At 40.3% G+C, this 17,177-nt stretch overlaps 1 protein-coding gene across 1 annotated transcript in view; it reads right to left on the bottom strand.

Moving 5' to 3' along the window:
* Window positions 1-12,726: 12,726 nt before the first annotated feature.
* zswim6 (zinc finger, SWIM-type containing 6) overlaps window positions 12,727-17,177 on the bottom strand; it is a 64,832-nt gene continuing 60,381 nt past the window's right edge. The window contains exon 14 of the mRNA XM_023266068.3: window positions 12,727-16,371. Within this exon, the coding sequence (XP_023121836.2) occupies window positions 15,509-16,371 (863 nt within the window). The 3' untranslated portion in view covers window positions 12,727-15,508. The remainder of the gene's footprint in view (window positions 16,372-17,177) is intronic.

Raw genomic sequence — 17,177 nt, 5'->3', positions numbered from 1 at the left:
TTTCTATTGATTTTATGGATTTTTCCATTGGGTGATATACAGACCCTTTCCAAAAAATTAGAATTCCATGGAAAACTTCATTTATTTCTATAATTCCATTCAAAAAATTTAACTTTCATAGATTATAGATTCAGGGCCCACAATATAAATGATTTCAAGTATTTATTTGTTTATTTTTACATAATTTGGGCTTCCAGCTCATGAAACCCATGAAAACAGGAATTCAAAAAATTTGAATACTGTGACGAAATCAGCCCAAATTTTGCAGGGCATGAATGTTTTAAACTGAGTGTCACACATCTACTAAACTCAGAGCACCTGCACAGGTTTCCCCAGGTGTCATTAAATTGTTTCAGTTTGGTTCAATTGTCTCAGTTCGGTTCAATATGGGGAAGACTGCAGACTTGACAACTGGCCAGAAGACCATCACTGATACCCTCCATAGGATGGGTAAGCCACAAAAGTTCATAGCTAAAGAGGCTGGCTGTTCACAGAGTGCTGTGTCCAAGCATATCAGTGGAAAGTCTAGTGGAAGGGCAAAATGTGGTAGGAGAAGATGCACCAGCAAAAGAGATGACCGTGGGCTTCAGCGGATTATCAGACAGAGAAGATTCAAGAATCTGGCAGAGATCCAGAGAGAGTGGAATGAGGCAGGAGTCACAGCTTCAAAAACCACCACATTCAGACGCATCCGGGAGATGGGCTAGAACTATCAGGTTCCTCGTGTCAAGCCACTTCTGAGCCTGAGCCAACGTAGGAAGCGTCTTAACTGGGCCAAGGAGAAGAAGGACTGGACTGTTGGCCAGTGGTCCAAGGTTCTCTTTTCCGATGAAAGTAAAGTGTGCCTTTCATTCGGGAATCAAGGTCCAAGGGTTTGGAGGAAGACGGGTGAGGAACAGAACCCAAGCTGCTTGAGGTCAAGTGTGAAATATCCACAGTCAGTCATGATTTGGGGTGCAATGTCCAGTGCAGGTGTTGGTAAAGTAAAGTTGCTTTCTTAAATCCAAGGTCACCACAACAGTCTACCAGAATGTTTTAGAGGACTTCATGATTCCTTCTACTGAGGATCTGTATGGAGATGCAGATTTCATCTTCCTGCCCAAACTGCCAGAAGCACCAAAACCTGGTTTGATGCCCATGCCATCACAGTGCTCGACTGGCAAGCCAACTCGCCAGGCCTAAACCCCATTGAGAATCTATGGGGCATTATCAAGAGGAAAATGAGGGGCACCAGACCCCAAAACAAAGAAGAGACCGCAAGCATCAAGGAAATCTGGGCTTCCATAACTCCCAGGCAATGCCACAGGCTGATTGCCTCAATGCCACGGTGCATCGAGGCAGTGATTAAGGCAAAGGGATTCCCAACCAAGTATTGAAGATTGACATATCGTTTTGTAAAGTACCATATTTTGATTGATTGATGTGATCCTAATTTCTTTTTTTTTTCTGCAAAAACTGAGAAGTAAAGTTTGATTTCTTCACAGTATTCTAATTTTATGAATTCCTGTTTTCGTGATTTTTATGAGCTGGAAGCCCAAATTATGTAAAAATAAACAAATAAATACTTGAAATCATTTAAATTATGGGCCCTTAATCTACAATCTATGAAAGTTTAATTTTTTGAATGGAATTATGGAAGTTTTCCATGGAATTCTAATTTTTTGGAAAGGGTCTGTACAGTGGAGTTAGCATGTATGTTTTGTTTTTTGTTGACAATTACACTGAAATAATTTTAATTATACCTGAGTCCATCCTCTGGAGATAAACTAAACCATCTGATGCACATGTTTATAGATGTGTCGACTCTTCCATTTTGGACACAAAACAGCTGTTGTATTTAGAGCAATGTGGTCGTAAGTCTTCATCAGAGCAGCAAGGATTTTGAATGGTGGAGGCTCTGTAACCCACTCACACTTAACAGCAGTTGGTTGGACTTAATGAGGCGAACCCTCCACATGAGCACACTAACAGAATCAGAGTGTGCTGGGAGAGGAAGCAGGGCTGAATAAAAGGGTTTTTATAGTAGACTTGTAGCTCCTGCACCCAAGTTACCTTCAGCTTCTTAGAAAAGCTTTTTTAAAAAAATTTTGGCATCAGCTTCAGACAGAAGTCATGACATGAAAAGCAAATAATATCTGGCTGAAATACACCATACCCCAAAAGTTCATTCTCCTAGATAAATACAGCTCAAAGACTGAATATGCAATATAATCAAATTATTCAATAACCAGTATTTCCCCCCTTTCACTTTGATCACGGCTTTCAGTCTTTCAGGCATGGAATGTATGAGGTTCTTGAGTGTGGATGATTTTGTCTTCCCCCACTCCTACACAGCCCGAGAGTTGAGCTGTTTCATGGTGGTCAGTGGTGGACTGGTAAAAATGCAACTGTTCAGGATTTTCCAACAATTCTCCATTGGGTTGAGGTCAGGGGAGTTTGGTAGCCTTTCTTCCTTACGCAGAAAGCCAAGTTCATGCTCAGAACACCATTGCTGAGGGCAGTGTGAGCAGGGCCACCATCTTGCGTAAATACCAATTCTGAATGTTTGTTAAACGTTTTCCATTCAGCCACAGGCCCCGATTCTTTCCTCCTGGCCAATACTGGAAGTAGTAACTTTTCTAGAATGTTCTTGGTCTAATATTGTGCAGTGGTAGTGTGGTGCAGTGGTACCTTGAGGCACAATGTGCAGCTCTGAGAGAGCTGTAGTGGACATAGCCCCCCAAACCATACTATGGGCACTGAATTTCACTGGTTCAGAAGATGGTACTTTTTCACTATCATCTGTACAGATACAGTTGTTTTGGCTGTTGGGTGTCGGAAATAAGTCATCCGAGAAAATCCACTTCTCCCAGTTTTTTGAGTCAGGGTTATGTACTTCTTTGCAAAGCCAGTTTCTTCTCCTTTTGCAGTTTGGTGAGTTGTGGGGTACGTTGCCTCTTGTAAGATTTCAGCCCCAATGTTTCTGTTAAATAACGATGCACAGTGCTCTTAGAAACATCTTCTCCAAGATTTTTGAGCCTCTGACTGAGTCGCTGACATGACTGGTGTCTTCTACCCTTGGCCTTTTTCATCAGATCCTTGGCTCTTGCAGTTAGTCCAGAAGGACGTCCTGAGTGAGGCAAATCTTTGAAGGATCCTTCTTTGTCGTACCTTTGCCACCACTTCTGCACCCAGCAGATACTTCTGCCAAGGACTTGAGCTACCTGCTGTTTTTCCTGCATTTCTAAGAGCAATGGCCAGTGCACAAATCTCAGAGTCTGAAAGAGTAGCTTTTCCACCCTTACTCTTGACCATGGTAACAATGCTTCCAAAATGTGGTTGTGAGTGTAATGCATTGTGGTCAAGCAAGAAATTCATTTACTGGGACCTGACAGTTTGACCAGACAAACAACCAAATAGTACCTGATTGACCAAGTGTAACCCATTTTTGTCATGGTCCCTCCCTCCTCTGTGCTACGCCCCTGGCCAGCTGACGATCCCGGCCGATTGGACACAACTGCAGAGAGCGCAGCTGTGCCCGATCACACATCAGCGGCATTTAAAGCCTGACTCGCCCTACCAGTTGCTGCTGGATCATTGTCCCTGCTGGCACCCTGCCAGCCGTTGCGCCCAGGTCTGCATCGACTCCAGACCACTCACACCTGCTCAGTTCTGTCCGGCTACTAGCCGGGACCCTGGAACTCTCCATAGAGAGCCTGGCATTATCCCGGAGCTTCCCCCCTCTGTCCCTGCCTCGGTTCCCTGCTGCTGCACTCCTGCAGCCGCCTTTTCTCCGCTGCTCGTTTGCAGCCCCGCGCCCTCTGCTGCACGTCAGCAGCACCGGCATACACCGCCACGGACTGCCGGCTTTAGAACCTGTCTGCCGCCTCCATGTTTGGACTCTTTGAGTGTGAGTCAAGCCATTTGCTCTTGTGTTTAGGTCTTAGCCCATGTAGTGGCCGGTTTGGTTTATTATTCTCGGTTATTTTAGAGCTCCGTTTGGTTTTAGTTAAAATCGTTAATTTCTGAATGGAGTTTAGTTTGCGTTGGTCTGCTCAGCCAGTGTCTTGTGTTTCTTTTTGAATAAAGTCCTTGTTTCAGAATCTGTCTGCCTCCTGTGTGCCTGCACTCTCTGGGTTCAAACCCCCCCTGGGCCCGTGACAATTTTGGTGACAAACAAACATGTTGTCCAGTGGGGAGAACAAACTTTTGGGACACGGTGTAATTGTATCAATTCTAATCCTCTTGGTTCTTTTAAGGCAGTTTGTTGACTGATTTGTTCATAAAGGATGGAGTTATTGTGCTCAGCTGATCACATGATTGCACTAACAGGGTAAATAGATTCATGGAGTCAATTAATGCGTACATTGTGCTCTGCAGGATTTCCTTTTTTAGAGCAGGTGTTCATCACGATGACATTCGGCCTGACTGAAATATTTCTGCCTGTGTTCACCTCCAGTCAAGGTTACTAAACACTTACAGCTAGGTGAAGTATTTCAGTGTAATCACTGGTGGCGATTTAAATTTCAGAAGACCCATCATAGCTGTAACTAAATCCTCTTCCTGGCATCTTATAAACAAACTGAGAAACTATGTGTCAAAATAAGATTTGATAAAAACTCACCCCTGCTTTTATTACCTCTACCTGACTGTTGTAATGCACTTCTCAATAAGACCATTAGTTATCTACCACTTATTCAAAATGCTGCTGCTAAAATACAGCAACAAATGTAGAATTATTCAATTTAAGGCCCTACTCTCTATTTCCAGAGTTCAATTCAATTCAATTCGATTCAATTTGATTCAATTTTATTTATATAGCACCAATTACAGGTCAAATTGTCTCAAGACACTTTACAGAACCCATATGCCTGAACCCCCAGAGCAAGCCCTAAGGCGAAAGTGGCAAGAAAAACACCCTTTTAACAGGGAAGAAACCTTGAACAGAGTCCGGCTCTTTATGTGGGGGGACCCATCTGCCTGCTGGCCGGCAGGTTGAGAGGGACAGAAGAGGTAGAGTTCAGAACAGACAAGGTGAAATGGAGCTTAGTTATTATGCTGCAGGAACCAACTCCCCCTGGAATTTTGTTTTAGACACTTTCTTTTCTCCACTGCTTTTATCCCATCAGTTTTATCAGAAAGCAATAATAATAATAATAATAATGGATTAGATTTATATAGCGCTTTTCTATTAAGGCATTCTCAAAGTGCGTACAATGGATCCATTATTCATTCACTCACACATTCTCACTCTGGTGGTGGTAAACTACATTTGTAGCTACAGCTGCCCTGGGGCAGACTGACAGAAGCATGGCTGCCAATCTGCGCCTATGGCCCCTCCGACCACCACCAACATTCATACACATTCATACACCAGTGTGAGTAGCCGCACTGGAGGCAAGGTGGGTAAAGTGTCTTGCCCAAAGACACAACTGCACATGACTAGGACAGAGCGGGAATCGAACCGCCGACCCTTCGATCATTGGACGACCCGCTCTAAGCATGGTCAAAACTGTCTGTACTTCTATTCAACTTGTCTTTAATTTTATTTTATAATTTTTTATTGCTATTTTATTGTACACCTAATCTTTTACATACTTTCTATTTTTATCTTTTTTTTGCTGTTTTTGTCAATCACTTTAAATTATTCTGTAAAATGTGCGTGTACTTTGTTCAGTTTGTCTGTACAGTTTTTGATTCATTTCAGTAACACATGGATGTCAGTGCTGTATTTGACACAGTAGACCACAACATATTACTAGACTGAGAGGAGAAAGTATGATTACATCTTGGTTCTCTCAGTGAAGAGACCATCTCTCTAGCTCCATACAAACTAAGTTTGGAACTGGGTGGAGAGATCGAGATGATAGAGAGCCGGATAGGACATTCTGGCACAGAACTGAACACGGACATGGACTACTTTGTCTTTGTAAGTAATTATAGATCAGAGTGGAAAAAATAACCTATGGAGTTCATTGACAACATTGACCACAAGAGTATGAACCCTATTGGTTTTGGTGATGATATGACCTTTCCTGTAGTGCCACCATTGGGGCAGACTTTCAGATTTAAAGTTAGTGTATCTTGGTAATGATTTCCTCGTTTTGGTAGAAGCTCACAAGTCAAGTTGTTTCTCATATGCCCACACGATGAGAAGAATAAAAGTTCTCGTGGGAATAGTTGTTTTCCCCACCCTCCTGTTATGTATCAACTCAAAAGTATCAAGTCTGCAGCTGCAGGTGTGTGGATGTTAGGTCACACACAGACAGACACGTTTTACGCTGCTAAAACAGCTTGGGGTCAAACTGACCCCATAGGAACACTGATGCGCGCAATATGTGTTCAGCACATTGAAAAAATATCATCATCATAATTTTATGCTTAATCAGTTGTCCCCATCAAATTAGGAAAAGTCATGAAAAATGAAGCTTAAAAAAAGACAACTATTATTTTTTTTATATTGAACATTTGTCTTCAGACAGCTCGACTGAAACCATGTCTTCACGGGTCTCTCTAAAAAATCGAACAGATGCAGCTGATTCAGATGCTGAGACCACGAAAGTGGATCACACCACTGAAGTTCTGAGGTCTCTACACTGGCTTCTCCTTGCAGATTTTTTAAAAAATACTACTGTTGATTTATAAAGCACTGAATGGTTTAAGCCAAAATACATTCCTGATGTGCTGCTATGTTATGAGCTATCCAGACCTCTCAGCTCATTTGGGACGGGTCTACTTTCTGTCCACAAAGTTAAAATGAAACACTGAAAGGCAACTTTCAATTTTTGCTCTCTACATATCTGAAACAAACTCCCAGAAAACTGCAGGTTTGCTGCAACTCTTTTAAATGGAGGCTCAAGATTCCATTTTGCTCTGCCTTTCATAGAACCAAATCTGTGGCTTCTGAAAATCTTCAACGGCTCTGCAACTTTTACTTCTTAGTTTTTACTTTATTTTATTCCCTGTTTAACTCATTGAACTGTGTTGAAACATTTTTTTAAAATATCGCTTTATGTTGCTTTTAGACTTCATCTTGATGTTTGTTATGTTTTACGAGAAACACTTGATAACCTCTGTGTGTGACAGGGTGCTCTAGAACAGTGGTTCCCAACCTGGGGTCCGCGCCCCCCCCAGAGGGGGCGCCAGAGATCTGAGGGGGAGAGCAAAGCTTTGTCTGCTCTGAGGCTATGATGTTATATAAAATAAATTTTTACATTCTGGATAAAATCAGAATAACAGACTCACTGTGTCATCACAAGTCTACCTATAAAACATTTTTAAAACACATTTATTTGGTTTTTCCTCAAAAATCCTTTGCTACTTCGATGGCCACACCTCCTTGACCTTTCAGCTTCTCTCCAGCTTTCTCCAGGTTGGCTCGCTAGTTCATCCTGATTCATTAGTTTGTGTGCAGTTAGAAAATTACTGACGGAAACGGTGTCTGAAAAACGCAAAACTGGTGAAGATTCATCAGTACCTAAAAACTCCGGCTATACCTCGAGAGTTACCTTAAATTTGGTTTTATTAAAGGACAAGACAGAATTCTGTTATTTGTAGTGAAATGCTCACAAATGACAGCATGAAGCCAAGCAAATTACAGCGATGTCAGGAAACAAAACACAGTTCGGTAAGTCGGAAAAATATTCACAAATTCGGACTTCCGGCATCAATAACTCATTAAATATACGTTGTCCAAACATAAACAATGCCTCTTTTCCATCGTTGTAAGGTAGACAATGTGCTACAAGCCCAGTTTAATCAAAAGTAGCTGTCTTTCAAGCTGCAGAAATAACATTGGTGTCTATGAGCAGCCGGCTGTGAGACGAGTGAACAGGGACCGTCTGCAAAATGCAAAACTACAAACAGCGAAGAGACACAAATATTCAGCAAATATACTGCAGCCACCAACTGACTCCTGCTGGTCACACTACAACTCTTGGTTTGATATTAATTTTTTTTTCATAATTTTAAGGATTTTTTAGTTAAAAAAAAAAAAAATCAATGACTTAACTCTTATGCACTGTAGTGTCACCAAATTTACTGCAGCCATAAACTCTCTCCTTGTCATAGTACAACTCTTGGTTTGATATAAAAAAAAATTTTATATATAATATTAGGGAATTTTCTATTAGTAATACAATCCAATAACTTCCCTCTTATGTTTTGCAGTGTACTTATGGGGTGGTTGGGGGTGCAGCTTATAGGGGGGGCTCCAAGTCAAACAGGTTGGGAACCACTGCTCTAAAATAAACTTGCTTTGTTGCATATATCAGCATGTAATTAATCAAAAAGTCTCTCCAGTTTATAGATCATTTAATGGTCCTTTGTTTCCTTCTTTTTCAAAAAGCTTCCTGACCATTCAGGCGCCTGCTTGCTGCTGACAAGAAGAGACAGGAAGTAGAACAAGGAAGGCTTAAAATCCCCAGAATGATCTTTGTAGGAAGAAAAATGAGACTGAAGAGAAATAATGACTTCCTTCTGGAGGGCATTAATCTGTGAGTCAGGAAAAATGTTTGTCTTTGTGCAAATGTTCACAAATAAATCTTAATAGTTATCATCTGTCAACAGATCCACAATAAACCTATAAATGACTATTAATGCAATGTGAAACAGTGACAGCATTGGGAGTAATTCAATAAATAAAAACAGAAAAAGATGTGGTTGAATTCCAGTCAGAGACCACACAAGACCATAATAATCTGAAGTTTGTTGAGAAACTTTGAGGAGAGCAATCCTTCGCAGGGAGCTTCAGCTTGATGTTAAGAATAAACTGAGATCCAAATGATCCATCTTCTGTTTGTCTTCACACATAAATAAATAAAATCTCCTGCAGTCATCTTCTCACACATGGCAGGCTGTTTCTTCTTCTCTTGCTGAATTGAAACTGCTTGTCAGTATTTGTTTTAAAATCCTCATCGATCTGGATCAATAGCTGCGAAGATTTCTCTGTGACTGAAGGCTTCACACGCACATTATGACTGTGGTTATTATCATCCCACGGAGCTCAGCCCTATGTAAAAACATCAGTATGTCCTCTGTATGACTTTTACTTAATAAAGATGCACAGATATGGAATTTTGAGGCTGATAGTAACTGATTATTTGTTGTGGCCCATACTGATTAGATAACCAATGCAAAAACGTGAGGAGGAAAATATGATAATTTTACACTCAGGAGTTTATTTTCAATACAACACCAATATTTGGCTTGGTCATTTCTGGAATAACAAATACACTTATGGTAAATTTGTTTGTAATGATTACTGTTTTAGATGTGCCATTGTTACAGGTTTATTATGGACCACAGCCAATGTTGTTTGCAGTGGTTTTACATCTCTTTGTGCTCAGTTTGGGTCTGTTCATCGTTGTCTGGAATCTTTTTTGTAATAGTGTTGCATGTTAAGGTGGTCTCACCTTCTCTGCTGCAGATATCATGTTTGGAAAGAAGTTGAGCAGTAAGATCTAACAATGACCAACGTTAGTCCAGTCTGCCAGCTGCAGCAATGAACATAAATCACAAAAAACACACATGCTGCATTTTTACAAAAGTACAGAAAAAGCATTTTTAGCTGTCTTTATTGCTAACCAGCATATCCAACCAACAGCCTCAGGCTAAATTTAAAAGCTAAATGTGTAAATTCTAATCTGAATGGTCAATTCTTTGTTTTAATAATCAGGTGATTATTTGAGTGTCAATATAGTTGTTTGTTGCTGCCCAGCTTTTAAAGAGATCAGTGCAAGCAACACATCAGTTTGTGCTCTGAGCTTCCCAGTTCTTCACTTTAGGTTAAGCCAAGACAATCAGGCAGGCAGGAATATAATGCCTGCTGGGTAATGGAGTTTATTTAGGACCAATATAGATCTTCCAAAGAACCTGATATGAAGAGAACAGATAACAGTACCAGCAGCTTATGGGAAGAGCTGGTGATCAAGCAAACATTGTGGTACACTAAACAGTGAAGTGTTGGTACTGTTGTAATGACTTCCAGCATGGATCCAAAGTTGTTCTGTCTTTTGTAGCTGTCTGGCATCAGTTGTTCTGCAGGACTTTGTGGTCATATTAAGACATTATGGGTCATTCCAGAATTGGAGAACAATTGGGCTTCAAAATTTTTTAAAAATAAACCTTCTCTTTTGCATTTTTCTGCTACATATTCATCAATAATAGGAAATAAACCATCAAAGTCTTGATTGGCTCAGCTTACACATCAATGGTGCCATTTTTGCTAAAGGTTGCTAATCCATGCTAATGTTAGCTTTTTCTCAGGAGTAGAAGCTAGATATTTAGCTAGCTGTTACTGCTGACCAAGAGGACAAACTTACTGATGGAAAACAGTAAAGAAAAAAGTAAAACAAATGTCTTTTCCTGATAATATGCATAACAGGGCTGCATGAGGTGGAGTGAGACATTCAGTCAAAGCTGACAATGTTATGAAAATATGAAAAATAGAAGAGAGGACATAGCTTTGCTCTACCCATTCTTTTGGGGAACTGATGATGTTAATTCCAGCGTATCATGGGATTCGCTGTTTTCTTTTTCTTCTACCAGCTAAAAAGGTTATGCTAACAGGATGTGTGTGCATGTTGTGGGACACACATTTCATGTATAATAATCATTATTTAAAATATTATGTTGATTAAAAAATGTTCCCACAATTACAAGAGACATTGATGCAAAAAATAATACCAAAAAAAGGAGATCAGGGGGGTGGGACAAGAGAAAAACTGCATTTTAGTGGGAACTCCATACTTATTTGGTATTTTAAAAATCTTTTCAAACATTCATTTCTCCAAGTTTTTTTTTTTTTAGATTTGGCCTAAGGACAAGTACATTCACACAACAACTGCATGTTTTAGTATTTTTTGCATGGATTATTTGAAATTTGATGGGTGGGACGTAAAATGTCCTCCAATCCTGGAATTACCCTTATGATATTTTTTGGCCGTTGTGTTGTAGTTGTTTCACATCTTTCAAGTCATTTTACATCTCTCTGTGGTTCATTTTGTGTGCAGTTGTGTGACGTCTTCTTCTAGTTGTTTGGCATGACTTTGTGGACATTTTGACTCTTTCTCTCCTTGCAGTTGTTGTAGATCTCTTTGCCAGTGCAAAGAGATCTACAACAACTGCAAGGAGAGAAAGAGTGTACCTCTATAGTCGTCTTTCTGCAGTTCTATTGTCTAGCTGTTTCACATCTCTGTGTGGTTATTTTATATTTCTTTGTAGCCATTTTTTTGTCTCTTTCTACTCATTTTACTCCTCGCTGTGGTTATTTCTTGAATTTTTAGTTGTCTGTCATCATTTTTACATGACTTGGTGGTCATTCTATGGTCATGCTACGTCGCTCTATGTCTCTTTGTAGTTCTTTTCCATTGCTTAGGGGTAATTTACACACTTATGCAGTCATTACATGTGTTTTTACTTTCATTTTACAAATATTTGCATCTCTTTTTGGTCATTTACGTGTCCATGTTATAATTAGGTGTTTTTGCATGTCCCTGTAGACATTATGTCACTTTACATAGAGACCTTCTTCTGCTTTGTGGTCATGTTACGCTGTTTTGCGTATCTTTGTGGACACTGCCTTCATTAATTTCTTTGCAAGTACAGAGACACACTGCATTTTGTGTCTGTGTAGTTGTTTCACATCTGTATGTGGTCATTTTATATTTTTGTAGCAATTTTCTGTCACTTTGCATTGTTTTGCTTCTCTGTTGTCCTCTGGCGTCACTTTGCAGTTCTTTGCAGACATTTTGTCTCTTTGTGGACAGTTTGAAGCCTTTTGTCTCTTTGCAGCTGATGTGTATCTCTTTGCAATCATTCTGTGTCTGTAAATGTTTTCACATCTGTGTACTCATATCAATATTTTTGGAGTCGGTTTTTGTTTGTAGTTGCATTGAGAATCTTTGTGTTGATTGGATTTATTTATCATCAGAAAATACTGAGGGCGCCAATGTCTGTCCATAAATAGAAGATTTAGACCCCTGGTTTTAAACGTATCAGAATGAAGAACTTTACAAATAACTAGTCAGTTGCCAAGTGAGATTCTCTTATTGTAAACATTTTTCTAATTCTGTTATTTGTATGGATCTTATTTCAGAGCATGGAAGGATAAAAGGTCACATGTGAATTGTAGATAAGTAGATAAAGCAGCCACAAATTTAAACAAGAAAATTGTGGCAAAAATCACTGCAATATAGAATGTGGCCATTGAATATAGATGTACCTATAAAGAAAATTACCTTGCACTGAGCACAGACGTGTGTTATGCATGTGTACATTATGTACGGATACCAAATCGAGTGACCTAACTTTGTGGTGGGCGGCTGGAATTGATGGGACTCGGAAACACTCCCATAATTTAATCAACTGTTAATTGTATCATTTCTGACGGATAAGTCTCGATAAGTCCGCAGCGGTGGATTTGTAGTAGGATCACAATCGTGATCGTCAGCAGGCAGCTGACATAGTGTTCACTTGTTACAGTGACGCCATACCTCCATCTCACAATGATACAGAAATCTTTAACAAATCCATAGATCCAGACTATAAGCCGCATCACTGCCAGAATCTATTCATTTGGTCTTTGTGTCATTTCTGACCTTCCCTCAAAATTTCATTGAAATCCGTTGGTCCGTTTTTGAGAAACGTGAACAGACAAACAGACGGAAGGACAAACATACGCTGATCGTCGCATAACTCCACCGTTCCTTGGCGAAGTAATAGTAAAGAACACGTACACATCCATCATCCTCTCAAAAAACTAATTTACTCAAAACCAAGTGTTGATTCATTAACAAGTTTATAAAACAGTGATTTAGTTACATAAATAAATCGATCAGTGTATCAAATCTTAGTTTCAACTTCATGAGCATGTCGACATGGTTGTACAATCATTCACCTAATGTAATAAATAAAAGGGAGCATCATTTGTTTCTAAACAAAGGAGCTACTAACAGACCTCAAAGAGACGACATCGAAGAACACATGAGATGAGCTTTTAAAGCACAGAATACAGAGCCAGTCCAGCTACAAATTAAAGACACTAAAAGGCTGTAACCAAAGTCAGTTGGCATATGAAAAGAGTTTGGTAGTTAGAACTCCCATTTGGTTATTTTAAAGCATTAAGACAAGGCAAGAAAGAAGGCTGTTCTCGTGTGAGGAATTCTAGAGAGAAATTAAATCAGTTGAAGAGGAAGAGAAATTAAAAACACAAAATAGCGTTTTAAAAAAAAAAACAGTCGAGACCTACAGTTTAGAGCAACTTTCTGTCCTGCACAAAGTCGAGATGTGAGAAGAAGAGGCATGGACGTGAACCAGCTTCAGTTTGGGAGCGAATCGTTGCAGATGCTGATGTGAAGGCAGGTTTCTGCAGCAGTTGCATGTCGCTGCTGCTTTGCCTCCACAGCCATCACTTCTGCATTTGTGTGTCCACGTCTGTCTTACAGCCGGCCATCTCTGCAGTTCATCACGTCTGCAGTGTGTTAGCATTTGGACCGGCCCCGGATGCAATGCAAGGCAAACATTTCGAAGTCCTACTGATATGTTTTTTTCATGTTTGTTTCAAAAACCAAAAGTACTGCAGCTTCAAGTATTGTGCCTTACATATAGAATATTCTGTCATAAATTAGTTAACATATACATTTTTCAATATTCAGACATATACTTTCATATATACAGAACAATAAAATGCTTTTGCTCTTTTTTTCTTCTTTTTCGTCTGTTTTTTCTTTAGAGAAATCCCTGAGAACGTATGCTGACAGTTGCCAAGTTTCCACAAGAGCGAGCGCTGTGACAGTTTGTCTTTGTAAAATGAGCATACTGAACTTTTGAGACAACACTGCAAAGCCAAAGCAATCAGCCTGAAGATGGCAGAAAATAACCCAGTAAAATGAATTCTGATGGTGGATTTGGAGTTTTTTCTCGAGCAGATGGGCAAGGAGGCCTGTGGGGGGGGAGAGTAAAGCTGGATCCTTAAAAAGAGGTACTCGTCACTTCAGATGGAGTTGCTCCATTTGGTTTAAAGCCGTTTGACTTCTCTTTGAGGCTGTGAGCTGAAGGAAGTAAGAGGAGTGCAAGGTAGACATTTTGCCACTGGACAATACAGGATACAGTCAGTGTAAAACTCTCTCACTGTCATACATGTAAAGGGAAAAACACACAAACATCCACAAACTGACAGCCTTCTCCTTCTGCAAACTTTACCGTTTATACACATCAATAACCGTGGGGCCAGATGTGTACAATGATCTGTGTAAGAAATACCAACTAGACCAGGAGACACACAATGTGGTTGAAATGATAAGCAGATTAAATATAAGGTGACACATAATCCAAAAGTAAAACACATTTTCAGAGCTACCACAAACTATTATTGTCACCGCTGATCAATCTTGCATCGTCAGTCAGTCGATTGGTCTGTCAGACATCAGAATACAGCAAAAAAGGCTTTACAGAAGATAAGATATCCACTTCACTGTATTATTTTGACAGAAATTTTCACATTGGAGGAGCTAAAAACTGAATTTTTAGCCTTTTTTGCCATCTGAAAATTGACTCAATTGCCAACATAGTAGCTGTTTGCACTGATTCTTATTTTTGCATTTTTTTTAATTCATCAAAGATGAATTTACAAACTTCATTTTCTTAAAATGATCCATGTCAGTGAGGACTCGGCCTCAATCATAATGGTGTGATCATTTTGCAATCCAAAGTAACATTAGCAGAAGTACAGTTGCTACAGTTAGTCAATCGATTTATTGGTTGATAACAGAAAATGAATCTGCAACTATTTCAATAATCAAATACTGACAAATACGGAACACTAGCTAGTTTAAAGCCTTAAGTGAGAGAATTAGTGTCCAAAATGTCATACTTTGGGATTGTGGACTGGTACTGGACAAAGAAAGCCATTTGGGGATGTTGCTCTGCTGTTTTTCACCATTTTCTTTTATTGACCAAATGATTGTGATCAATAAAACTAATCATCTGTTGCAGACTGAAATGTACTGTTCGTTATTGCAGTGCTATGATAATAATAAGCTGTTAACCATTAAGCGGCTGTGGCTACAGTTGAAGCTTCCCTTGAATTATCGATATGAACCAAGTGAGTCAGGCTTTTTTATGCCCATTCATGGTACACAGCTTCAAAAAACTGCCAAAAAATGTGCATATCCATAAACAGTTTGACACATCTGGCCCCAGGTGTTGCCTTTGTGGTTTACAGTCTTTTTTTTCTTCCAATTTCAGACTTGTCAACTTTAGAAGTTGACAACTAAAAACATGTTTCATTCTTTCAGTTTGGGCTGTCTAACACTAGAACCTGTCTGGGATCATGCTTGGTATGCTGTCACATCACAGACTTTTCATTTAATTATTTGCCTTTAGGAAACTGTTCCTCGTCATCAGTCCCAAATTACAGGAAAAAGATTCACATGGATGTTGTTTTAAGTTGATTTTCACTTCAAGTTAGAAAGGATAAAAAAGGAGACTCAAGTTAAAAAAAATGGAGATTTGGTCAAATGATCCTCTTTCAACCAAATCTCTCTCTAACGAGCATCATGAGCTTCTTCTTGCCCTTGTAAATTTGTTTCAGGTTGTCTATGAACTGTGTGAACTGGATGTGTCCGTCGTGCGCCATGAGGAACGTCTCTCGGGCTTTACTGAGGAACTCGATGAATTCGCTGTAGTGACGAGGGCTGATGTGCGTCAGCCTGGAGTGTGTCGTGTTGATGTAGGCCCCGATCGTGGCATCCAGTAGCTGCCTGAGCGGAGCTTTTTCCAGAGACATCAGTTTCCCAGAGTTCCTGCGACTGTGCAGCGCCACCATGCCTGGCGTCGTTAGCGTGCACCGCCGCAAAATGTCCGACAAGACGGTGGCGCACTTCACACTTTTCACCACCAGGGGAATGACAGCCGCCAGTTCGTTTTTTCCCAGCGAGTGGCTGAGCGCGCATGCCCAGAGCACGTCATTGATGGCCGGGTGTGTGTCTTGGTTGTAGCTGAGGTTCAGGTGAGTCATGGCTAACGTTGCTAGCTTGTAGGCCCTCATAGGATAACCACGGTGCTCCATGTAGCGTGCTATTGTAAACAGCTGAGTGTAGTTCATTCCTGTGGCTGCCGCGTCCAGTACAATCTGATAGGCTGTTTCGAAGGCAATGTGGTCCTTCTCGCAGAGCGTCAGAGCCGACAGGGCACAGTTCTGGGGGTCCTTCATGGCACACTGCAGGGCCAGGGTGCGGGCCGAGTTGGCCAAGTTCTCCTGCTGGTGGCAGTCCAGGTGCAGGCGGACGATGGTGCTGTTGGACATGACTGTGCTTGCCACGACACTGGTCGCTTCAGTCGGGGTGAAGAGGGTGAACCAGCTCTGCATGATGCTGTCCAATGCAAACACACCTACACAGTGAGGAGAGGACATTTCATTGTGAAGCAGGGCTCAACAATTAATCGATTCTAATTGATTTCAGTATTGAATCTTGCCTTCTGATTTAATGTTATTGAATTTGAGCAGATTTTTCGGGTTTGTTTATGTTGATCATCGATCAACGTATACTATGTGGTTCAGATGTGCACAGTGTGGTACGACTGACATTAGCCAAGTCTTACGTATCTCATGCAGTGATGCTACTTCACGTTTTAAAGCTACAACACAGTGAAAACTGTGTCAAAATTAGATCAAATTTATCGCAAATGAAATCACAATATCTGTCAGAAAAAGCACAAATAAATGTTTTCACCCAAATCCTTGAACCGTAGTTTGCTGTGTTTAAACTTTCTAAACTATTGTACCAGATGGTTTGTGAAACAGAACCAAAGTTGTTTGGAAAAGAGCTGGCACTGTCAAAGAATACTTGGCAGGTGATTGGATGAGTCTGTCACCATCTAATTCACACTTTAAATACACCTGTGGCTGACAGTAGCTCTTTATAGAAGACTAATTTGTAAAACCAACTATAATCAACCACAAAGGTATAGCTTGAAGCCTGACAAGATAAATTCTCACTTTAACAAATCTTGCGATACTCAAGCTGCCTCACAACGTAAGGAACCTTTGAGAAACTTCCACCTGATGAATCTGGGTCTGAATGAAGTTTTTGTGCTTCAGTGAGTTGGACTGAGTTCAGGAACTTTCAAGGTAGGGCGTAGAGTGCTGCATATTATTAAGGATGCTAAAGATTTGCGCAGCAGTTTACAACTGCTGT

The sequence above is a fragment of the Amphiprion ocellaris genome, chromosome 17 (genome assembly GCF_022539595.1).
Source record: "Amphiprion ocellaris isolate individual 3 ecotype Okinawa chromosome 17, ASM2253959v1, whole genome shotgun sequence".
In the NCBI taxonomy this organism is placed as follows: Eukaryota; Metazoa; Chordata; class Actinopteri; family Pomacentridae; genus Amphiprion; species Amphiprion ocellaris.
Note: the sequence above shows the minus strand (reverse complement) of the source record. Positions and strands in the feature narration are given on the sequence as shown.